This window comes from Salvia hispanica, chromosome 4 (genome assembly GCF_023119035.1).
Source record: "Salvia hispanica cultivar TCC Black 2014 chromosome 4, UniMelb_Shisp_WGS_1.0, whole genome shotgun sequence".
NCBI classification, from domain to species: Eukaryota; Viridiplantae; Streptophyta; class Magnoliopsida; order Lamiales; family Lamiaceae; genus Salvia; species Salvia hispanica.
Genome location: NC_062968.1, coordinates 57199594 through 57220300, shown reverse-complemented (window position 1 = coordinate 57220300; position 20707 = coordinate 57199594). Strand labels below are relative to the sequence as shown.

General features: G+C 37.7%; 3 protein-coding genes and 1 pseudogene across 4 annotated transcripts; all 4 read left to right on the top strand.

Annotated features, from left to right (window-relative positions):
* Positions 1–62: 62 nt before the first annotated feature.
* Positions 63–2286, top strand: LOC125220165 (annotated as a pseudogene).
* A 1225-nt stretch (positions 2287–3511) lies between these two features.
* LOC125219818 (cytochrome P450 71AU50-like) lies at positions 3512–5739 on the top strand. The gene is made up of 2 exons (XM_048121892.1): positions 3512–4448; positions 5015–5739. The coding sequence occupies exons 1-2, from the start codon at positions 3558–3560 to the stop codon at positions 5636–5638; spliced, it is 1515 nt and encodes a 504-aa protein (XP_047977849.1). The 5' UTR covers positions 3512–3557; the 3' UTR covers positions 5639–5739.
* Positions 5740–7709: 1970 nt separating this feature from the next.
* LOC125224450 (trimethyltridecatetraene synthase-like) lies at positions 7710–9726 on the top strand. The gene is made up of 2 exons (XM_048127848.1): positions 7710–8597; positions 9061–9726. The coding sequence occupies exons 1-2, from the start codon at positions 7710–7712 to the stop codon at positions 9685–9687; spliced, it is 1515 nt and encodes a 504-aa protein (XP_047983805.1). The 3' UTR covers positions 9688–9726.
* A 1872-nt stretch (positions 9727–11598) lies between these two features.
* Positions 11599–19746, top strand: LOC125222310 (dynamin-2B-like). 2 transcript variants are annotated; one of them, XM_048124840.1, is made up of 22 exons: positions 11599–11985; positions 13553–13603; positions 13700–13820; positions 13968–14057; positions 14258–14319; positions 14572–14686; positions 14811–15153; positions 15313–15460; positions 15719–15820; positions 15907–16026; positions 16114–16197; positions 16293–16420; positions 16506–16590; positions 16767–16917; positions 17427–17503; positions 17596–17652; positions 17923–18073; positions 18162–18310; positions 18487–18600; positions 18686–18753; positions 18944–19116; positions 19222–19746. In XM_048124840.1, the coding sequence occupies exons 1-22, from the start codon at positions 11833–11835 to the stop codon at positions 19443–19445; spliced, it is 2766 nt and encodes a 921-aa protein (XP_047980797.1). In that variant the 5' UTR covers positions 11599–11832; the 3' UTR covers positions 19446–19746. The 2 variants fall into 2 exon arrangements, with proteins under 2 accessions (XP_047980797.1, XP_047980796.1); XM_048124839.1 differs by having other exon boundaries at positions 19219–19746.
* Positions 19747–20707: the final 961 nt, after the last annotated feature.

The following is a 20707-nucleotide window of genomic DNA, read 5'->3' as shown; positions in this document are numbered from 1 at the left end:
TAAGGTGCTCAAAAAATAAATTTAGAATCCAATAAATCATCTACTATAAGTTTAGTAACGCAAAAACATCATTCTTCACTACCAATGGAGATCTCATTGCTGCTTCTTCTATCCCTAATATACACAGCTGCAGCATACTTCATTTTCAAAATAGCCAAAAGTAGACGACGGCGGGAGCAGAAGCTTCTGCTCCCGCCGGGCCCAAAACCATGGCCTATAATAGGCAACTTGAACCTCCTCGGCCCAATCCCCCACCAATCCCTCCACCATTTATCCCAAAAACACGGAGAAATAATGCTACTGAAATTCGGAAAATTCCCGGTCCTGGTCGCCTCGTCCCCCGAGATGGCCAAACAGTTCCTTAAAGTCCACGACGCCGTCTTCGCCTCAAGGCCCACTTTCGCGGCCTACAAACACGTCAGCTTCGACTACTCCGACGTCTCCTTCTCTCCCTACGGCCCCTACTGGCGGGAGGCGCGTAAAATATTCATGAAGAAAGCGCTGAGCGCCCGAAAAGTCGAGAGCTTTGAGCCCATCCGTGTCGAGGAGAGGCGCCGGCTGCTCTCCCGTTTAATGTCGTTATCGGGAAAACCGGTTGAGCTGAGAGAGCATTTGTTGGGCTTCACTCTCTCGGTTGTGTCGAAGATGATATTCAAGGAGAAGTATTTTGGAGGTGGAGGAGATGATTCGGCTTTGGACATGGTTGAGATGGGAGAGATAGTGAGGGAGTGGTTTGTGCTAAAGGAGCTTTTAACATTGGGGATTGGATCCCGTGGGTTGACTTTCTCGATTTACAGGGCTATGGGAAGAAGATGAGGGCTTTGCGGAGGAAAATGGATGGATTTTGCGACTATGTGATTGATGATCATTTGGAGAGAAGGGGAGAAGGTGAGGATGATTTTGTGGATGTTTTGCTGCAGATAGCTGAGGAGGAAGACGGAGTTCGATTCACGAGGGATTCTGTGAAGGCGTTAACGATGGTACGTAGTGTTACGTTTCTACCCGAGTGAAAATTTAGTGGTCGAGATATATTGACTTGTGGCCTATCCAGTCAATTACAATTGCAAAAAAAAAAAAAAAATTGGTAGGTCATGAATTAGACACCGTGAGCTATGTGTCTGGATCACTAAATTTTATTAGTTTGTTGATTTGATTGGTCCTTGAATATAAATTTTTACCTAAATGCCATTTCCCCAATTCTCAGATGGTGTCATTGAGTCTATTGGAACTTTCAATTTCAAATCGACCTCATTCTACAGTTTAACTTATATAGGAAAATTAAATATTTGGAATGGACTTCAGATATTTATAAAATTGGGAGTCAAACACACACATTATATAAATTGTACACACACAAAAATATTATTGAATTTTGATTGATGTTTTATTCACCGGACATAATTTGAAAATACAATATAGTTTTATTTAATAATTTATTGTTATAAAAGGAATTATAATTGAATTAGAATATTATATCATCAAGTACAATCCATAAAATTGCAATAACAATGCAGATCGAATTTGATTATGCCAAAAAACTTGTTTCTCTTGTTGCAGAACTTGTTGGTTGCCGCCGTAGATACCTCAGCTGGAACGATCGAATGGGTTATGCTCGAAATCCTCAGGCACCCGCACGTTATGGAAAAGGCGAAAGCAGAGTTGAACAGAGCGATCGGAAGAAATAGATGGGTAGAGGAGCGTGACATGCCTCAATTGCCATACATAAATGCCGTCATCATGGAAACGTTACGCCTGCATCCAATCGCTACACTGTTAGCCCCTCATTGCGCGATCCAGGATTGCAACGTTGTAGGCTACAATGTCTCGAAGGGCACACTAGTCCTCGTTAACGCATGGAGCATAGGGAGGGACCCGAACTCGTGGGATGCTCCTGAAGAGTTCTTACCTGAGAGATTCATTGGAAAAGATATCGAATTTATTACCGGATCTAACTTCTCAGTGTTGCCATTCGGGTCAGGTCGGAGAAGGTGCCCGGGAATGAATCTTGCACTTAAGACTGTTCCAACCACCTTGGCTAATTTGTTGCATGGATTTGATCTTAAATTGGAGGAAGGCATGAGGGTTGAAGATATAAGCATGGAGGAGCAATATGGATTGACTACTATTCCTAAACACCCTCTTTCTCTCATCATGGAACCTACATTGCCTAGCTATCTTTATTGATTTCTTAATGCACATTTAACTCTAGTGTAATGTTAGTGTATGATATAATGTAATGAAAGAATAGTGTATTATTTGAGTATCTATCCTGACAGATTTAATAAAGTGTCACAAATTTACAAGCCATTTTTCTAGTAGTATATGTTTGTGCTATTTGCTGTAATTGGATGCTAATCTGCTGTGATTTGGAAAAAAAGTTGAATAGTTTTAATTTTTTTTTTCCTTTTTTAAAGAGTGTTCATATGCCTAAATTAGTATTGGTGTAGTTGTATATTTATAAATAAATTCCACATGTGTAATTTTTTATTAGTGTATTAGGAGATGTATGATGAGTAGATTTAGGAGAGAAAATGAAGAAGAGATGTTGATGTTTTCATTTTAGGAAACATGCCGCTTTAAGTGAGACGAACGGTGTAGTATTATCTTTTATTGAGAAGTAGTTTCTTGTTAATTAGTTGTTCACTAATATAGTTTGAGTTCATCATTTGTTGTGGCCTTTTTGGAGAATGGAATCTTAGTCTTATATGTTTCATTATACAACAATTTCTTCATCTTTTATCATGCCTAGCTATCATATTAACAAATGCATATACTGCTTCCGCCTTTTCACTCTGTATCCTGACTGAATTGAGTTGTTTCATTTTCTTTTGAAAAAGATAAATATTTAATCTGTTTTATGTTTTACTCTTTCTTATATCTCTTATTTTATTCTCTCTCTTATTTTATATTTATTTAACCTATTTAACACAATTTCTTAAATTTCATACTAAAAAATTGTCTCTAACTTATATGGGACAGAGAAAATACTTTCTTACCTCATTTAGTCTCGCTAGGTTTAATCCCACATAAAGTCAGATAGCCTTATTTCTCTCTCTGAAGGGTTCGTTTAGGGTTTAGGGTTTAGGGTTTAGGGTTGGTTTGTGGATAGTAGTTAGTTTCCATGAAATTCATGAAGTCTGATTTTCTTAATTTCTCGGATAGTGATGTGTCCTAGCTCTTTGGTGTTTGGTCAATAATCTGTAAATGGATTAAGTCTAGCTATTTTAGACAGGTGAGGAAATTCTACATGTAATTAATTGTCTAGCAAAGATCAATCCACTTGCCAAAAACACCTGAACCAATCAATTGTTATCATCTACTCGATTACATTTAAACCACGTCTCACACCACACCATTTTTTTATAGCATCTCGATTCTCAACCACATACTTCATTTTACCACGAGTAAATTGTCATGTAACATTAATTAAATTCATTCCAAAAACAAGGAAAATGCTAAAAAAAAAACAAAATTTAAGGTGCTCAAAAAACTAAAATTTAAGAGACAAAAAATAAATATAGAATCCAATAAGCAAAAACCATCATTCTTCACTACCAATGGAGATCTCATTGCTGCTTCTTCTAGCCCTAATATACACCGCTGCAACATACTTCATTTCAAAAATAGCCAAAATTGGACAACGGCGGGAGCAGAAGCTCCCGCCAGGTCCAAAACCATGGCCGATAATAGGCAACTTGAATCTCCTCGGCCCAATCCCCCACCAATCCCTCCACCATTTATCCCAAAAATACGGAGAAATAATGCTACTGAAATTCGGAAAATTCCCAGTCCTTGTCGCCTCGTCCCCCGAGATGGCCAAACAGTTCCTTAAAGTCCACGACGCCGTCTTCGCCTCAAGACCCTCCTTCGCGGCCTCCAAACATGTCAGCTTCAACTACTCTGACGTCGGCTTCTCTCCCTACGGCCCCTACTGGCGGGAGGCGCGTAAAATATTCATAACCAAAGTGCTGAGCGCCCGAAAAGTCGAGAGCTTTGAGCCCATCCGTGTCGAGGAGAGGCGCCGGTTGCTCTCCCGTTTAATGTCGTTATCGGGAAAACCGGTTGAGCTGAGAGAGCATTTGTTGGGCTTCACTCTCTCGGTTGTATCGAAGATGGTTTTCAAGGAGAAGTATTTTGGAGATAAAGAAGATAAATCCGTTTTAGACATGGATGAGATGAGTGAGATAGTGAGGGAGTGGCTTGTGCTACATGGAGCGTTTAATATTGGGGATTGGATCCCGTGGGTTGACTTTCTCGATTTACAGGGCTATGGGAAGAAGATGAGGGCTTTGCGAAGGAAAATGGATGGATTTTGTGACTACGTGATTGATGATCATTTGGAGAGAAGAGGCGAAGGTAAGGAAGATTTTGTGGATGTTTTGCTGCAGAGAGCTGAGGAGGAAGATGGAGTTCGATTCACGAGGGATTCTGTCAAGGCGTTAACCATGGTACGTGGTAGTAATACTTTTCTACCCGAGTTAAAATATAGTGGTCTGGGATATATTGACATGTGGTCCATCCAGTCAATCACAATTGCAGGAAAAAAAAATTTGGCGGTTCATGTGAGCTATGTGTCTGGATCACTAAATTTTATTCATTTGTTGATTTGATTGGTCTATTGAATTGGAGACTCGAATTCTTAGATGGTGTCATTGAGTCTATTGAATTGGAGACTCGAATTTGGGTTTGGAATTTCAATTTCAAATCGACTTAATTCTACAATTTAACTTATATAGGAAAATTAAACATTTTGAATTAACTTCAGATATTTGTAGCAATCTCAAACACACATTATACAAATTGTACACACAGAATAATATTATCGAAGTTCGGTTAAATTTTTATTCAACGGGCATAATTTGAAATTACAATATAATTTTATTTAATAATTTATTTTTATAAAAGGAATTAAAATAGAATTAGAATATTATATCATCAAGTACAATCCATAAAATTGCAATAACAATACAGGTCGAATTCCATTATCCCAAAAAACTTGTTTCTCTTCTTGCAGAACTTGTTGGTTGCCGCCGTAGATACCTCAGCTGGAACGATCGAATGGGTTATGCTCGAACTCCTCAGGCACCCGCACATTATGGAAAAGGCGAAAGCAGAGCTCAACGAAGTGATCGGGAGAAATAGATGGGTAGAAGAGAATGACATGCCTCAATTGCCATACATGAATGCCGTCATCATGGAAACGTTCCGCCTACACCCAATTGGTACACTGTTAGGCCCTCATTGTGCGATCGAGGATTGCAACGTTGCGGGCTACAATGTCTCGAAGGGCACACTAGTCCTCGTTAATGCATGGAGCATAGGGAGGGACCCGAACTCGTGGGATGCTCCAGAAGAGTTCTTACCAGAGAGATTCATAGGAAAAGATTTCGAATTTATTACAGGATCTAACTTTGCAGTGTTGCCATTCGGGTCGGGTCGAAGAAGGTGCCCGGGAATCAATCTTGCACTTAAGACTGTTCCAACAACGTTGGCTAATTTGTTGCATGGATTTGAGATTAAATTGGAGGAAGGCATGAGGGTTGAAGATATAAGCATGGAGGAGCAATATGGATTGACTACTATTCCTAAACACCCTCTTTCTCTCATCATGGAACCTACATTGCCAAGTTATCTTTAATGATTTCTTAATGCGCATTTAACTCTAGTGTAATGTTAGTGTATGAAATAAATGTAATGAAAGATATAAATGTAATGAAAGATCAGTGTATTATTTGAGTATCTAAGTTGAGTGTTAATAAAGTGTCACAGATCAAGCCATTTTTCTAGTAGTGTGCTTCATCAATGAATGTTACCTATATATGATACGTAGAAAAAGATATTAGAATTCTTAAAAAATACTAAATTGCATGGTGAGGCAAATATGATGTCTTATATCATATGATATGTTTATACTATCTATATATATACTCCTATGTTTCAGTACAATTTATAACCAGTAAACCTTGTTGTCTTTACTCTTGCAGGCCTGATTGTACTCCCGCCCGTCTGCAAATAGGAGTCCCAATTCTTTCGGGCACGAGTTTAAGAAATGTTAAAAAAAGGTGGGTGGAAGAAAGTTAGTGGAATAAAGGTCTCACTTGTATTGTATAGTTTTAAATGACATGTAAGTGGAATGTGTTAGTGGAATGTGGAGTCTCTTTAACATTTATGGTAATTATGATCCGGGACTCACATTCGCGGATGGAACAAAATAGAGAAATGAGACTCCTAGCTGCGGACGAAGGGAGTAAAATGTATGTAGCCTTATTTATCTCTTTTGTGCACTATTGTAAGAGGCCTGTTAATTGTGAGACTCGACATCTCAATGAATAATTGGCAAAATAGGTCTCAGTTAACAACTAAACCTTGTAGACCATAATAGATGACTTTTTTTTTTTAATTTGTTTCATAAAAAGATTATCATATTTTCATTTTTAAAAAAAGTTATTTTTTTTATCAATATTTAAAATATGGAGTACTGTTTTTTTCATCACTTAACAAATAAAATAACATTTACTAAAACATGTGTCATTATTCTAGTATAATACTTGTACTATTTAGGATGCATGGGATGAAGGAAATAATGCTATTAGACATATAGCCAATGGAACACTCGGAGATTAGGAAATTGTACAAGCAATTGGTTGGCAAAGATTAAATTTTAAGGTGCTAAAGAAACTAATAACTCAATATTTAAGAGGCTATATATAAGTGACACAATTTTGTATTTTTAAACAAAAACATACTATTAATTTCAAATATCCAAAAGATACATAGTTATAACCCTATAGATAAATTTTGCGTAGAAAAATAGAAATTACGGCAAGATTTTTATATAGCAAGCCCATATAGGGGTATGTTAGGATGCCATCACCCCTTAAAATAACACCATACTACCATTCCTAGCCAATCATTTGTACACGTGGACGAATAATAAGCTGTCGTGGCAAAAAAAGACCCCCAAAAAAGACGGCTAACAATTTGTTGGTCTTTATACAACAATTTTTCTTGTCCAGCAATATTCGACACACTATACAACAATCTATAGATTGCTGTGTAGTGTTTATAATATTGATGTGTAGCATTTATAATATTGTTGTATAAGTGGTGTCACGATGTCACTTTAAGAGGGGTTGTCATTTTAACACAAATCAGCCCATATATATATTAATTCGGCCACAACAAACAGACACAAACAAAATCTTGACATCTAATATTTGGAAATATTGATTTTAGGTGCAACAAATAATTAAGTATCATGCCACCGTTAGAGCAACCAGCATTGCGATAGACAACGCTCGGAGTGTGAAAACAATCGTTTGTCTCACTCTTGGCCAATTGCCTTCCTCTCTCTCCATACTTTTTGTAATGAATATTGGACAATGATGAGTTGTGTAATACTACTAGCTTATGAAGTGTAGATATAGATAATAGATCTTGAATAATACTTCTGAACTAAATTTAGGAGTAATTTATAAGAAATAGTAGTAAATAATAATATAATATTAAATAATAATATAATATTAAAGGACACAACTATACCCCTTTTTACTCTAGCGTGGATATGCCACAACCACACCACCACATATATTTAATAAACAAATGTCCAAAATGAAATAATTGAACACTCAAACAATAAAATTACAATCCAATCAATCCTCTATAAATTTACTAATGCATAAACCATAATTCTTCACAAGTCACAACCAATGGACATCTCATGGCTGCTTTTAGCCCTAATATTTGCAACATACTTCATTTCCAAAATAGCCAAAACTAGACTACGGCGGGAGCAGAGGCTTCTGCTCCCGCCGGGCCCACAACCATGGCCTGTTATAGGCAACTTGAATCTCCTCGGCCCAATCCCCCACCGATCCCTCCACCGTTTATCCCAAAAATACGGCGAAATAATGCTACTAAAATTCGGAAAATTCCCGGTCCTGGTCGCCTCGTCCCCCGAGATGGCCAAACAGTTCCTTAAAGTCCACGACGCCGTCTTCGCCTCAAGACCTACTTTTGCAGCCTACAAACACGTCAGCTTCGACTACTCCGACGTCTCCTTCTCTCCCTACGGCCCCTACTGGCGAGCAGCGCGTAAAATATACATGACGAAGGTGTTGAACCCCCAAAAAGTCGAGTGCTTCGAGCCCATCCGTGTCGAGGAGAGGCACCGGCTGTTCTCCCGTTTAATGTCGTTATATGGAAAACCGGTTGAGCTGAGAGAGCATTTGTTGGGCTTCACTCTCTCGGTTGTTTCGAAGATGGTATTCAAGGAGAAGTATTTTGGTGATGAAGAAGATGAATCCGTTTTAGACATGGATGAGATGAGGGAGATAGTGAGGGAGTGGTTTGTGCTGAATGGAGCGTTTAATATAGGGGATTGGATCCCGTGGGTTGACTTTCTCGATTTACAGGGCTATGGGAAGAAGATGAGGGCTTTGCGGAGGAAAATGGATGGATTTTGCGACTATGTGATTGATGATCATTTGGAGAGAAGAGGAGAAGGTGAGGATGATTTTGTGGATGTTTTGCTGCAGATAGCTGAGGAGGAAGATGGAGTTCAATTCACAAGGGATTGTGTCAAGGCATTAATAATGGTACTACCATTTTTATATTTCAATTCTATTGTACTTGATGCAGTTCGAATGTAGAAATCGGGCTAAACCATTCGGTGTCAGAATGACTTGAAATTCGCGCGGTGCATGCGAATCGGCGTTTGGAATCAAACTCACCGTTGTGATGACGGACGATGGATTTTGGCCATCTGACATAGTTTAGGGGGTGAAAACGACATTTTACTATTTTTTCAGACTTAGTTTTAATTTTCTAATTTGCGTTTTATTTCCTTTTGAATTTTTAGGATTTCTAGACGCTTATAAATAGCATTGTTTTTGTTTTTCGGCGGAGTTGGTTTTTGATAATAGTATTTTTCGTGTTCACTGAAACTAGGGTTTCGTGATTACTTCTCTGTTAGGTCTTTTTTCTCATGCGTTTTGCATCAATACTCATATCAAAATCAAACACACCCAAAAACTTGTTAATTTCTCTTAAATGTTGCAGAATTTGTTGGTTGGCGCGACGGATACTTCAGCTGGAACGATCGAATGGGTTATTCTCGAACTCCTCAGGCACCCGCACGTTATGGAGAAGGCAAAAGCAGAGCTGGACAGAGCGATCGGGAGAAATAGATGGGTAGAGGAGCATGACATGACTCAATTGCCATACATAAATGCCGTCATCATGGAAACGTTGCGCCTACATCCAATTGCTACATTGTTAGCCCCTCATTGCGCGATCCAGGATTGCAACGTTGCGGGCTACAACGTCTCGAAGGGCACATTGGTACTTATCAATGCATGGAGCATAGGGAGGGACCCGGACTCATGGGATGCTCCAGAAGAGTTCTTGCCTGAGAGATTCATAGGAAAAGATATCGAATTTATTACAGGATCTAACTTTGCAGTGTTGCCGTTCGGGTCGGGCAGAAGAAGGTGCCCGGGAATGAATCTTGCACTTAAGACTGTTCCAACCACCTTGGCTAATTTGTTGCATGGATTTGAGATTAAATTGGAGGAAGGCATGAGGGTTGAAGATATAAGCATGGAGGAGCAATATGGATTGACTACTATTCCTAAACATCCTCTTTCTCTCATCATGGAACCTACATTGCCAAGCTATCTTTATTGATTTCTTATTGCTTCATCAATAAATGTGTTCTTTTATAAATAAATAAATTGCACGGTATATCCTATATGGTGTCTTATGGAGTAGTATGTTTGTACCATAATATACTCCATATTTCAGTAGTATAATTTATAATCATATGATATGTTTGTCACAAGCTATTCTATTTGTGTGCAATTATAGTTCAAGGCATAGGTGGCCTGGAAATTATCAATTAATTTAAAATTAATATCAATTCATTTTCAGAAGACCAATTTGATGGCCTAAAAACTTATTTGGACTCAGACCCAGAAAAGTGGCCCATTATAACAAAGTGAACCTATTCATATTATAAGCATTTAAGTGGAGTGATTTATTGTGCATAGTCTTTTTCTTATTATAGTATTTGTTTTTGTCACAGCATTGGCCCAATAATTTTGTAATAATATTGGGACACAATTGATTACCCACTAAAAACCTTCCTTATTAAGCAAACCATTGCTAAGTAATTCATTCCCTCTTTGACTCAATCGACCCATAATTTCCATGCAATAACCATTTGCGTCGTAGACTTTTACTCAAAGAGGAACATTCACAAATGTCAAAGCTTCTAGTAATTGTCAATTATGAACCCTCTAAATCTTCTTTAATTATTATATTGACTAGAATTGTAAAACAAACATGAAATTGTAATAAAGTGGTCATGCCTAAAGATCTAATGTCTTTAAAGTTTAGATACAAATCTATAGTTTTGTAATTTTAGATTGCGACTAGTCCATTCAAAAATGACACATTTTACTTTCCAATTACTTTCCGAACATAATTTAACATCTTCAATCTAATACTACTACTATTCTAGCAATCAATCTTATTATACATAATTTACAAAATTAAAATGAGTTCCTCTAAACAAGAGTTAGTACTTCGTGCATCATAAGTTGCACCTCCACTAGTAAGCTTTCTAAAAACACACCCCCAAACACAATGAAATAAAATTCATGAAACTCATATACTTATGTTATTATGCTTTGACTTAGCTCACCTACATTGTTAAATTTTCAGATAGTATTACATTTTACAAGAAGTCCAAAGTCCAGTTTTATTGCGTTTGTTACCAGACAAATCTCAACTAATATGCAAATCAATCAGCTCTGTCAATTACTATAATGCTAGATGCCATCATAAATGGAAAAAGACGAAAAGTAAAATTAATAGTGCATGACACATTTCTTTTACAATAAATTTAATAAAATAAAAGAAATAGAAGATAAAATGATTGTGTGTATTGTGTCAATTGAAACAATTATTCACCATAGTAGAGGTGCCCACGGTTCAGGAACCGCCGGTTATGGTTTGGAACCGCTGGTTCCGGTTTTGGAAATTGTTGAACCGGAATCAAACCGCGATGGTGTTTCGCGGTTCCGGTTCCGAACCGGCGGTTTTCCGGCGGCTTTTTACAGTTTCGAACCGTCGGTTTTTTTGCGGTTCCGACTTGATTTCACAGTTTTCCGGTGGTTTTTCGCAGTTCCGGTTTGGAACCGTCCGGAAACGACGGTTCTGGCACGGTTTCGGTTCGAAATTTTTTGAAGCTGAACCGAACCACGGTTCAAAAATCGACGGTTTCGGTTCGGGTAAATTCTCACGGTTTCGGTTCGGAACCATAACCAGCGGTTACAGTTTCGATTTAAACCGCCGATTCGGTAAACCTTGGGCAGGTCTATACTAGAGTGCGAATTTATCAATAGTAAAACTGCAAAAGGTAGAAATGTAACATTATTTTCAACTGAACACAAGTTTTTATGCCGTGTTGTTTTGGATGGCACGAGATTTCAAGCATCGTATTTGAGAAAAGACATTTTAATTTTCACTTTCACGCGGATAGTTACAGTTTTGCCTTTTAAAATTTGAACATATAATCGCCTCACCGAATAATCATCACTTTCTTCAACCAAATTTCAATACTCAAAAACTTTTGAAAGCTTCAAACCTCCAACTTCCAAACCCTAAATCTCCGCAATTCACTCATGAACATACAGATACAATCTACATAAACACTCGATCTCCTCCCATTCTATTGGATCTGTGGTTGTCGGCGCTTCTATCCACTGGTTTGGTGGAAATTCGTCGTTGAATTGCATAATCGCGAAGTTTGGAGGTCGATTTGAATCCATGGAGGCTATCGAGGAACTGGCGCAGCTCTCGGAATCGATGCGGCAGGCGTCGGCGCTGCTCGCCGATGAGGATGTTGACGAGACGGCGTCTTCGTCTTCCTCATCCAAGCGCTCGTCCACTTTCCTCAATGTCGTTGCTCTTGGAAACACTGTGAGTTAGCTCAATCAGAGGCTTCTTTGCAGTTGGTAGTTGAATTGGTTTATTGTTGTTGTACGGTCTAGATCTCCGGGGTTGGCCATTTTTGGGATCTGGATTTTGATTCAATTAATGGAAATTGCGGTTTATCTGATCCAAACCGGAACTTTTATTTGAGTGATTTAGCTGATTGCTGTGAAATTCAGCTTGTAATTCACTGGATTGGGCAAGTGAAGCAGATCATGTGGTTATGTTAATCGATTGGTTGGTGGGAATTTATTCCTGATTAGTGGGTAATATTGAGCTGGGGAGTAGTATAGGCAAATGAGCATGAGAAGGGTATTTTGCATCGCCGTTGCGATTTACTTTTGCAGAATGGTGAAAAGCTAGTTGCAAAACTAAATTAATACTGCTGGACTTATACTGCCTGATAACAGAAAAGTAAAAAAAACAGTACTGTATTCTGAACTATTGATTGATCTATTTGTTTCATTTTCTCTATTTCCCCCACTAGCCTGTAATTTAAGTATTGCAATGAGACATTTGAGGAAAGAATCAAGATGCCTTGTGCTATTTTTGTTATGAGGTCTAGCTTTCAGGTTAATTGATTGAAGATTTTGTCAATGGACTGCATTATGATATGCATTATAATTGCAGACATGCCCCTTTTTGTAGAGATATGTTCATCTTTTATTTCTCTTATTCTCTGTGGTAGTTATTTTAAAACAACACGCACAAAAAGAATAGAAAGGAAAAAGTTAACTAAACGCAATGAAGTATTCTACCAAAAAGGTGTCATGTACTTTGTTTTCACTTTGCACTGAATGGGGGCTGTTGGTTAAGATGTTTGAGTGCATATATGTGACATACAAATTCTTTATGGAGTAGTATTTATAACTGAATATGACTAAAAAAAGGAAGTAAGTAATATTTCTTCAAGATCAGTGATCATGTCTTGTCTGTTGGAAACTTGAAACGATGAACATGTACTATATGCATGATTATGGCCTTCCTCTGCCAAGTAATTTTTGAGAATTTTTTCAATCTATTGTAATACTACTAGATATGTGATAGCATGTAAGTATCTCATACCTAGTGGTCATAATTCTGCATAGCATGTTGAATGTGTGGTAAAATGGCATGTGCGAAGAGCTTTAATTAGGAGCTAACAGGTTGATCAATGATTGTATATTGGTTCTCCCCTATATAGGTCAAAGAAAATCATTTGTTGTGTCTCTAGCAGGCCATGTCCATGTTTAAGGGCCACTACTCCTTGGAAAACTGGTAGAATAGAAACTGCTGCAAGCTTGCAGTTCAAATTAATCATTGAATTTATACTTCACTATATTATTAAAACTATAGTAACTAGATTTTGGATTAATTGTTAAGTGTTAACAATTCACCAAGGTTTTTGCACTTTAAGAGTATCTGTATATGCAAGCGTCATGTACATTGAAGTCTTCTAGCTATTCTTGGATTCTCCAATTTGACATAACATTTGTGCTAAATGAAATATCTGCATGTTTTACTATTCTTTGTATCTAAGATAGAAACTGAATTCCCATGGTACCTGTTTTTTCAGGGTGCAGGTAAGTCAGCTGTACTGAATAGTCTAATTGGGCATCCAGCATTGGTAAGTATGCTATGTTAAAAATATTGTATTTTGAGGTTGATTGGCGTCTTTCACTTGTAAAGTCTTTTTTCCTTAGAGCCGCTGTTAATTTTGCAGCCAACTGGTGAAGGTGGTGCAACCCGTGCTCCAATATGTGTTGACTTAACAAGGGATAGTTCATTAAGCAGCAGATCTATTATGCTTCAGATTGACAGTAAATCTCAAGCAGTTTCTGCAAGTAAGTCCTTTAACTGCATACTACTCATAAAACAGATAATATGACTTCAAATATGGTCTGTTCCTTGTTTTGTAATGAGAAAAATTCTTGTCACTTGATTTTATCATTGCATTAAATCATTCTTATTAATTTAATATTCTGCCATAGGTGCGCTTAAACATTCATTACAAGACAGGTTGAGTAAAGCATCTGGCAAGAGCCGTGATGAAATATATTTGAAGCTCCGAACAAGTACAGGTGAGTCTGCTTTTAGAAACGATAGAAGATTAATAAGTTTACTCATTTTTATCTTCTATCAGGTGTTCTGGCTGTGATGCTGATATATTTTTTTCTGTTGTTTAGAAAAGAGAATCTGATATTTTTATTTCATAAGAATGTTGGTATTTGCAACAAAAATGAGGTTAGGTATCTAACTTTTTATCTTCGTGTGATGGCAGCTCCTCCATTGAAATTGATTGATTTGCCTGGAACAGATACGGGAAATGTTGATGATTCTTTGGTGAGTACCTTCTTAACAAAATTTGATTTCATTGTTCAGGTGAAATAAGCATTGCAATTTAAAATGGAATTCAATCTGATGAAGATGGATGGCAGTTACACTTTTCTTGAATTATTGATGATGTGCCCTACTTCAGTCTTACTGAGTTTTGACCTTCTGACTCTGACTGAATGTTACTAATGATTGTTAGTCATACCCTAGGGCCCAAAGTATTGATTTTCTGTTGTGTGATGGAATTTCTCTTCATTTCAGAGTCTGTATGCTGAACGCAGTGATGCAATTTTGCTGGTTGTAATACCTGCTGCCCAGGCTCCTGAAGTTGCATCAGCTAAAGCTGTTCGAATTGCAAAGGAACTAGATGGAGAATGTTGGTTTCCTAGATCCATTTTTATCTCGATTAATGTATTTAAGATGGGAAGAAAATAGAAACAAAATGTTTTTGTCAAAATCTGTTTATGTTTCTAATTAACTTATTTTCACTTCTTAATTAGGTACTAGAACCGTTGGAGTGATTAGCAAAGTAGATCAAGCATCATCAAACCCAAAAGTTCTTGCTGCAGTGCAGGCTCTTTTGCTAAATCAAGGGCCTAGAAGTACCTCTGACATCCCGTGGGTTGCTTTAATTGGTCAGTCGGTTGCTATAGCATCTGCTCAATCAAGGAGTGTTGGAGCTGATAATTCTTTAGAAAATGCATGGCAAGCTGAAAGTGAAAGTTTGAAATCTATACTGACTGGAGCCCCTCAAAGCAAGCTTGGGAGGTTAGCATTGGTGGAGACCATTGCTCAACAGATCCGAAGTCGCATGAAACTAAGGCTGCCAAATCTTCTTTCAGGGTATTGCTGTCTTGTCAAGCTGCTTCTATTTTCTTTATGTGCATCATATGCTAGAGTATCATGTTTTCAGTTAGCATTTAGTACTTGACCTTCAAAAGGATATATTACTAGATGTGTTGATTCTTTAAGTGAGTGATATTGATCGAGTCACTACTGCAGGCTCCAGGGCAAGTCCCAAGTAGTGCAGGATGAACTTTTCAGGCTTGGTGAACAGATGGTTCATAGTTCTGAGGGTACAAGAGCATTGGCACTGGAGCTTTGCCGTGAATTTGAGGACAAGTTCCTCCAGCATATCACAACCGGAGAGGTGATGCTCTGAACTCATGGAAATAACAATATGTGAATCATATATACTTATATTATAATATTTGAGGTGCCATGGAATGTTGTCCTATTGAACTCTTCATTACTCAAACCTCATATCATCTATCTCTGTTCCTATCTTATCAGTGTTCATCTTGATAGTCATTATTCTTATGTATGGTTTATATTAAAGTTGTTTATTCTTATTTGATCTATGTATTGCCGGCATATGTTGAGAATCTGAATTACCTTGTCTGTCCAGGGTTCTGGCTGGAAAGTGGTTTCTAGTTTTGAAGGCAATTTTCCCAACAGGATCAAGCAACTGCCTCTGGATCGACATTTTGACATTAATAATGTTAAAAGAGTATGTATTTTGATTACTTATGTCATTTGGAGTATGTGACTTTTGATGCCTTTTGTGTTTATATTGATGCTTCAAAACTGAACCAGATTGTGCTTGAAGCTGATGGTTATCAACCATATCTTATTTCTCCTGAGAAAGGGCTGAGGTCATTAATTAAAGGTGTTTTAGAGCTAGCGAAGGAATCCTCACGCCTCTGTGTTGATGAGGTAAATAAATGTTGGTTCTTTTACCTATTTTTGTCTATTTTACTTGTAGTTGTATTCCATTAGACAATTTTCTTTATCCTTTTATAGGTGCACCGGGTGCTTGTTGATATTGTGTCAGCTTCTGCAAATGCCACACCAGGCCTTGGGAGATATCCTCCTTTTAAGCGCGAGGTTGATAACATGCTACTATTTCATATACTGATTACATTATGTCTTGTTCATTTTGTTTGATCTTCATGGGACATTCTTTCATGAAACTTATGTAGGTTATAGCAATTGCTACAAATGCTTTGGAAGGATTCAAGAATGAAGCTAAAACCATGGTAGTTGCACTTGTCGACATGGAACGTGCATATGTTCCACCTCAACATTTCATACGTCTTGTGCAGAGGCGGTGAGCACTGCAACTGATTCAGTTCTACAGTCCCAGTATTCAAATAATTTTTCTCTTACACTTGCTGTCTTTGATGGTTTTTCAGTATGGATAGGCAGCGACGTGAAGAGGAGTTGAAAGGCCGATCTTCCAAAAAGGGTTCTGAGGCAGAGCAATCAATATTGAATAGGGTAAACATCTTCGGAACTTGTGTTACTTTATTCAGGAATGGAATTTGTCTTCTTATCTAATGTATGTCAATTGTCAACAACCATACAAGCATTCCATAACAATGAGATGAAAAAGGGTTGATGCTATATACTCTTCTAAGTCTTCTAAATTCTAATTCTCTTTTTCCTACTTTAAGGCGACTAGCCCGCAAACTGGGGGCAGCTCAAAACCGATGAAGGATAGCAAATCTGGTCTACAAGATAAAGATAAAGATAAAGATAAAGACAAAGACGCCCAAGAAGGATCTGGGCTGAAGGTTGCAGGAGCAGATGGAGAACTAACAGCAGGTTCTTGCAAAATAGTCTAATAGAAGCTGTATTTATGTTTGCATATTTCATTTCATGTCTTGGCATAGGTGATTTGTAGAATAATTAAGGATCAGTTGTTCATTGATGTGCGGTTGCTTTAGTATCTAGGTGAGCTGGGTTGTAAGGAAACCACAAGAGCTGTTGTTTTTACCTTTTAAACACTCACAAGTCAAAACCATTGTCTTTGGTTTCCTTAACATGGAAGTTACCCTTTGGATCGGCTGACAACTTTTTGGCAATGATTACATAAACAGTAAATTGGCACTTGACACTTGAGCAGTTGAGCTACATGCCTCCCCTAGACAAAGTTCTACCGATATGGTTGGAGGAAATGAAATTGAATAAGAAAAGCTGATTATATATTTATTTTATGTGTTCTATTGAAGGTCCTGTTATATGTATTTTCTATGTTTAGAATGTTGTTGCTTATGTACTTCTATGTGTGTACTGTCAGATTTTGTATGGAATGCTAACCTTTCTTTATACAGGTTTTTTGTTGAAGAAGAGTGCGAAAACTAATGGGTGGAGCCGCAGATGGTTTGTCTTAAATGGAAAAACAGGAAAAGTGAGTTCCTTAACTTCCAACCAACAACTACTGGTAGAGAAGCAAATATCTTTTCAAACTTTCATGAAATATACTTTCTATGACCTCTGCAGCTTGGGTACACGAAGAAGCAGGAAGAGAGACATTTTCGTGGTGTCATTACATTGGAGGTACTTTATGGCTATATGATACATACCTTACTCAGCCCCCTAGTTTAGTCATGAAATGTGCTTATATGTTAATGCTACAAGTGCTTATATGCTACTAAAGATGTCAGAAAACTGAGGATTTTATTTATTATTGCAAAGAATGAGGAGTTGTAAGGGGGACATGTTAAAACTTAACACTCAGAACTGAATTTCATTGCTGCATGCTGTGGAGCTATATGACTTTAAACATATTTCATTCAATCTTGTGATTTTTGTTGTTGCAATTCCCAGGAATGTAATTTAGAAGACGTTGCAGAAAATGAGGAAACTCCTCCAGCGAAGAGTTCTAAAGATAAAAAAGCAAACGGTCCAGATTCGGGAAAAGTACCCAGTCTAGTATTTAAGATAACAAGTAGAGTTCCATATAAGACTGTCCTAAAAGGTACTACAAATATTGCTGCATTCTCTTTCTAACACTTATTGCAATTTAATTTATAGACAACTAAGTAGAAGCTCCCTGATACCTGCAGCCAATAGTGCCGTTGTTTTGAAGGCTGAAAGTGCTACTGACAAGGCCGAATGGTTAAATAAACTTAGAGATATTATCAGTTCAAAAGGAGGTCAAGTGAAGGGTGAATCTGGCCCTCCATTGCGCCAAAGTCTTTCTGATGGTTCTCTTGTAAGTTCATGAACTTCCTAGCATTGCCAAATTTGTCCAACATTTATGTTCTTATTGCTGTGCATTTAAGTAGTTCGATTTATAAAGGTTTAAGTGTTTGGTTCATTTTAATATCTCTCTGTTTGTAAGTTGTAACTTGCGTACATATATGTTCTCACGTTTGAAATTTCTTGTAGGAAACAATGACCAGAAGACCTGCCGATCCAGAAGAAGAACTTCGGTGGATGTCTCAGGAAGTGCGTGGTTATGTTGAAGCTGTTCTTAACAGTCTTGCAGCCAATGTCCCAAAGGTCATATACATGATAGTAAAAAATTTCCTCTATACATTTTAAGAGAAATCGCCTTCTTACTTATGATGTACTTATTTGATTACAGGCAGTTGTACTTTGCCAAGTTGAAAAGTCAAAAGAAGATATGCTATTTAAGCTATACAGTTCTATAAGGTTAGTCTCCTTTCATGCATCCAACGTTGGGTGATGCTTTCGAGAGCCTGTGTTTCTTAGCTCACTACCCCCGCCTTGTTAAGCTAGTTCATTTATATCTGTGGAAACATTCATCTTATTGTTAAAAAATTTGTGTATGTGTGCTTTTGTTTCGTGTTCATGACATGACTCGTCTAATTCGGAATGACAGTGCTCAAAGCATGGCAAGAATAGAAGAGCTGCTCCAAGAGGACCAGAATGTCAAGCGGAGGAGAGAGCGTATCCAGAAACAGTCCTCTATTCTTTCTAAGCTCACTAGACAACTCAGTATCCATGATAACCGGGCAGCCGCTGCATCCAGCTATTCAAATGGTGTTGGAGCAGGTGATCTATTTACTATTACAAAAGTGTTTATTTTTATCGATTTCATAATTGGAGTATGATATAAGATGAGAATCCTTTTGACGTCTTCCTCTTTTACGTTAGTAGAAAGTCCAACCACTGCTGGTCCATCATCCGGGGATGACTGGAGATCTGCATTTGATGCTGCCGCCAACGGTCCAAACCTATCCTACGGGGATTCTAGATCAAATGGTCACAGCCGCCGAAACAGTGATCCTTCTCAAAATGGTGATATCAACCCTGGTGGGCGACGCACGCCCACCCGTGTTCCACCAGCTCCTCCATCGTCTGGCTCTGGTTATAGATTCTAAGTTAGATGGAAATTTTGACAGTCGATTCTTGCAATTCTTGTCGGGTGTTTGATCAGTTTCTCGAGCTCTCATCGAGCTCTAAATCTTGTTATAGTTGCCCTTGCCCTTGCCCTTTTTGAGGATTGATCAATATAGACATTTGTGTATATAGATATCTGGTTTATGTTGTGGCTTCTGTCAGTTGTGTTTTGCAGCTGCTGAAGTTCACTTGTATTGGTAGAACTCCTATGGAAAAAATTATTATCGTGAATGCTATATATATGTATTCTCCAAATGTTTTGGGAAGAATTATTTTTTTGAATTGGTCTCTTTCTTTTCCTAGTGAAAGATGTTTATAATTTATATGATTGGTATATAGATGCTTCCCATTTTGAATTTGAGGATGTTATTTGTTGTTTTTCATTACTATATTGTGGGTAGGGGGCGAAACGGGTTACCTGCGGGTATCCGCACCTGACAAGTCGGGTACCCGTACCCGATTTTAGCCAAATTTGTTGTCCCAATACCCACCCCGCGACATATCGGGATTACCGATACCCGTGTTGGGTATCCCGTACCCGTACCCGACCCGAAATCCTAGTAAAAAAATTGAAAACCACAATAACCGTCAATGTTCCCTATATTACTTTATTAATATCGATGGTAAACGTTAAATAGATTGAGAATAAAAATGAGGAGACACTCTATAGCTAGTTTCGGTGAGTTTTCAATTATATGTTCATTGGAATATAAAAATATTATAAAAGAAATCTTAGATTATATAAAGTACTTTCACCGTTCCACTTTAATAGAGGCATTTCATTTTCTTCACTCATTTTAGAAAAATAATAATATATATAATCTTCTTTACATTATTATCTTTCTTACTTTATTTTTTTCTCTGTTCTAACTATTTATTTTTAATTTTTTAAAATGAGTGCATATATAGCTATTATAATTTAACTATTTACCTTTTTTTCTCCACTTTAACTATTTGAAACACCTTTATTAATATGGAACGGATGAAGTATTAAAAGATGAAATATGACCAATACTAATACTAATACTAACGGGTATTGTCGGGACTAACTGGTATACCCGCGCGGGTAGTGGGTATACCCGCTACCCGCAAAACTCTAAAACACTCTATCCGATCCCGCCCCGTTTCCCGTTATCGTCGAATAACGGGTACCCAATACCCGGCAGGTAGCAGGACGAGATGGGAATTATCCATAACCCGCTACCCATTTTGCCACCCCTAATTGTGGGTCGGATTTATAAAA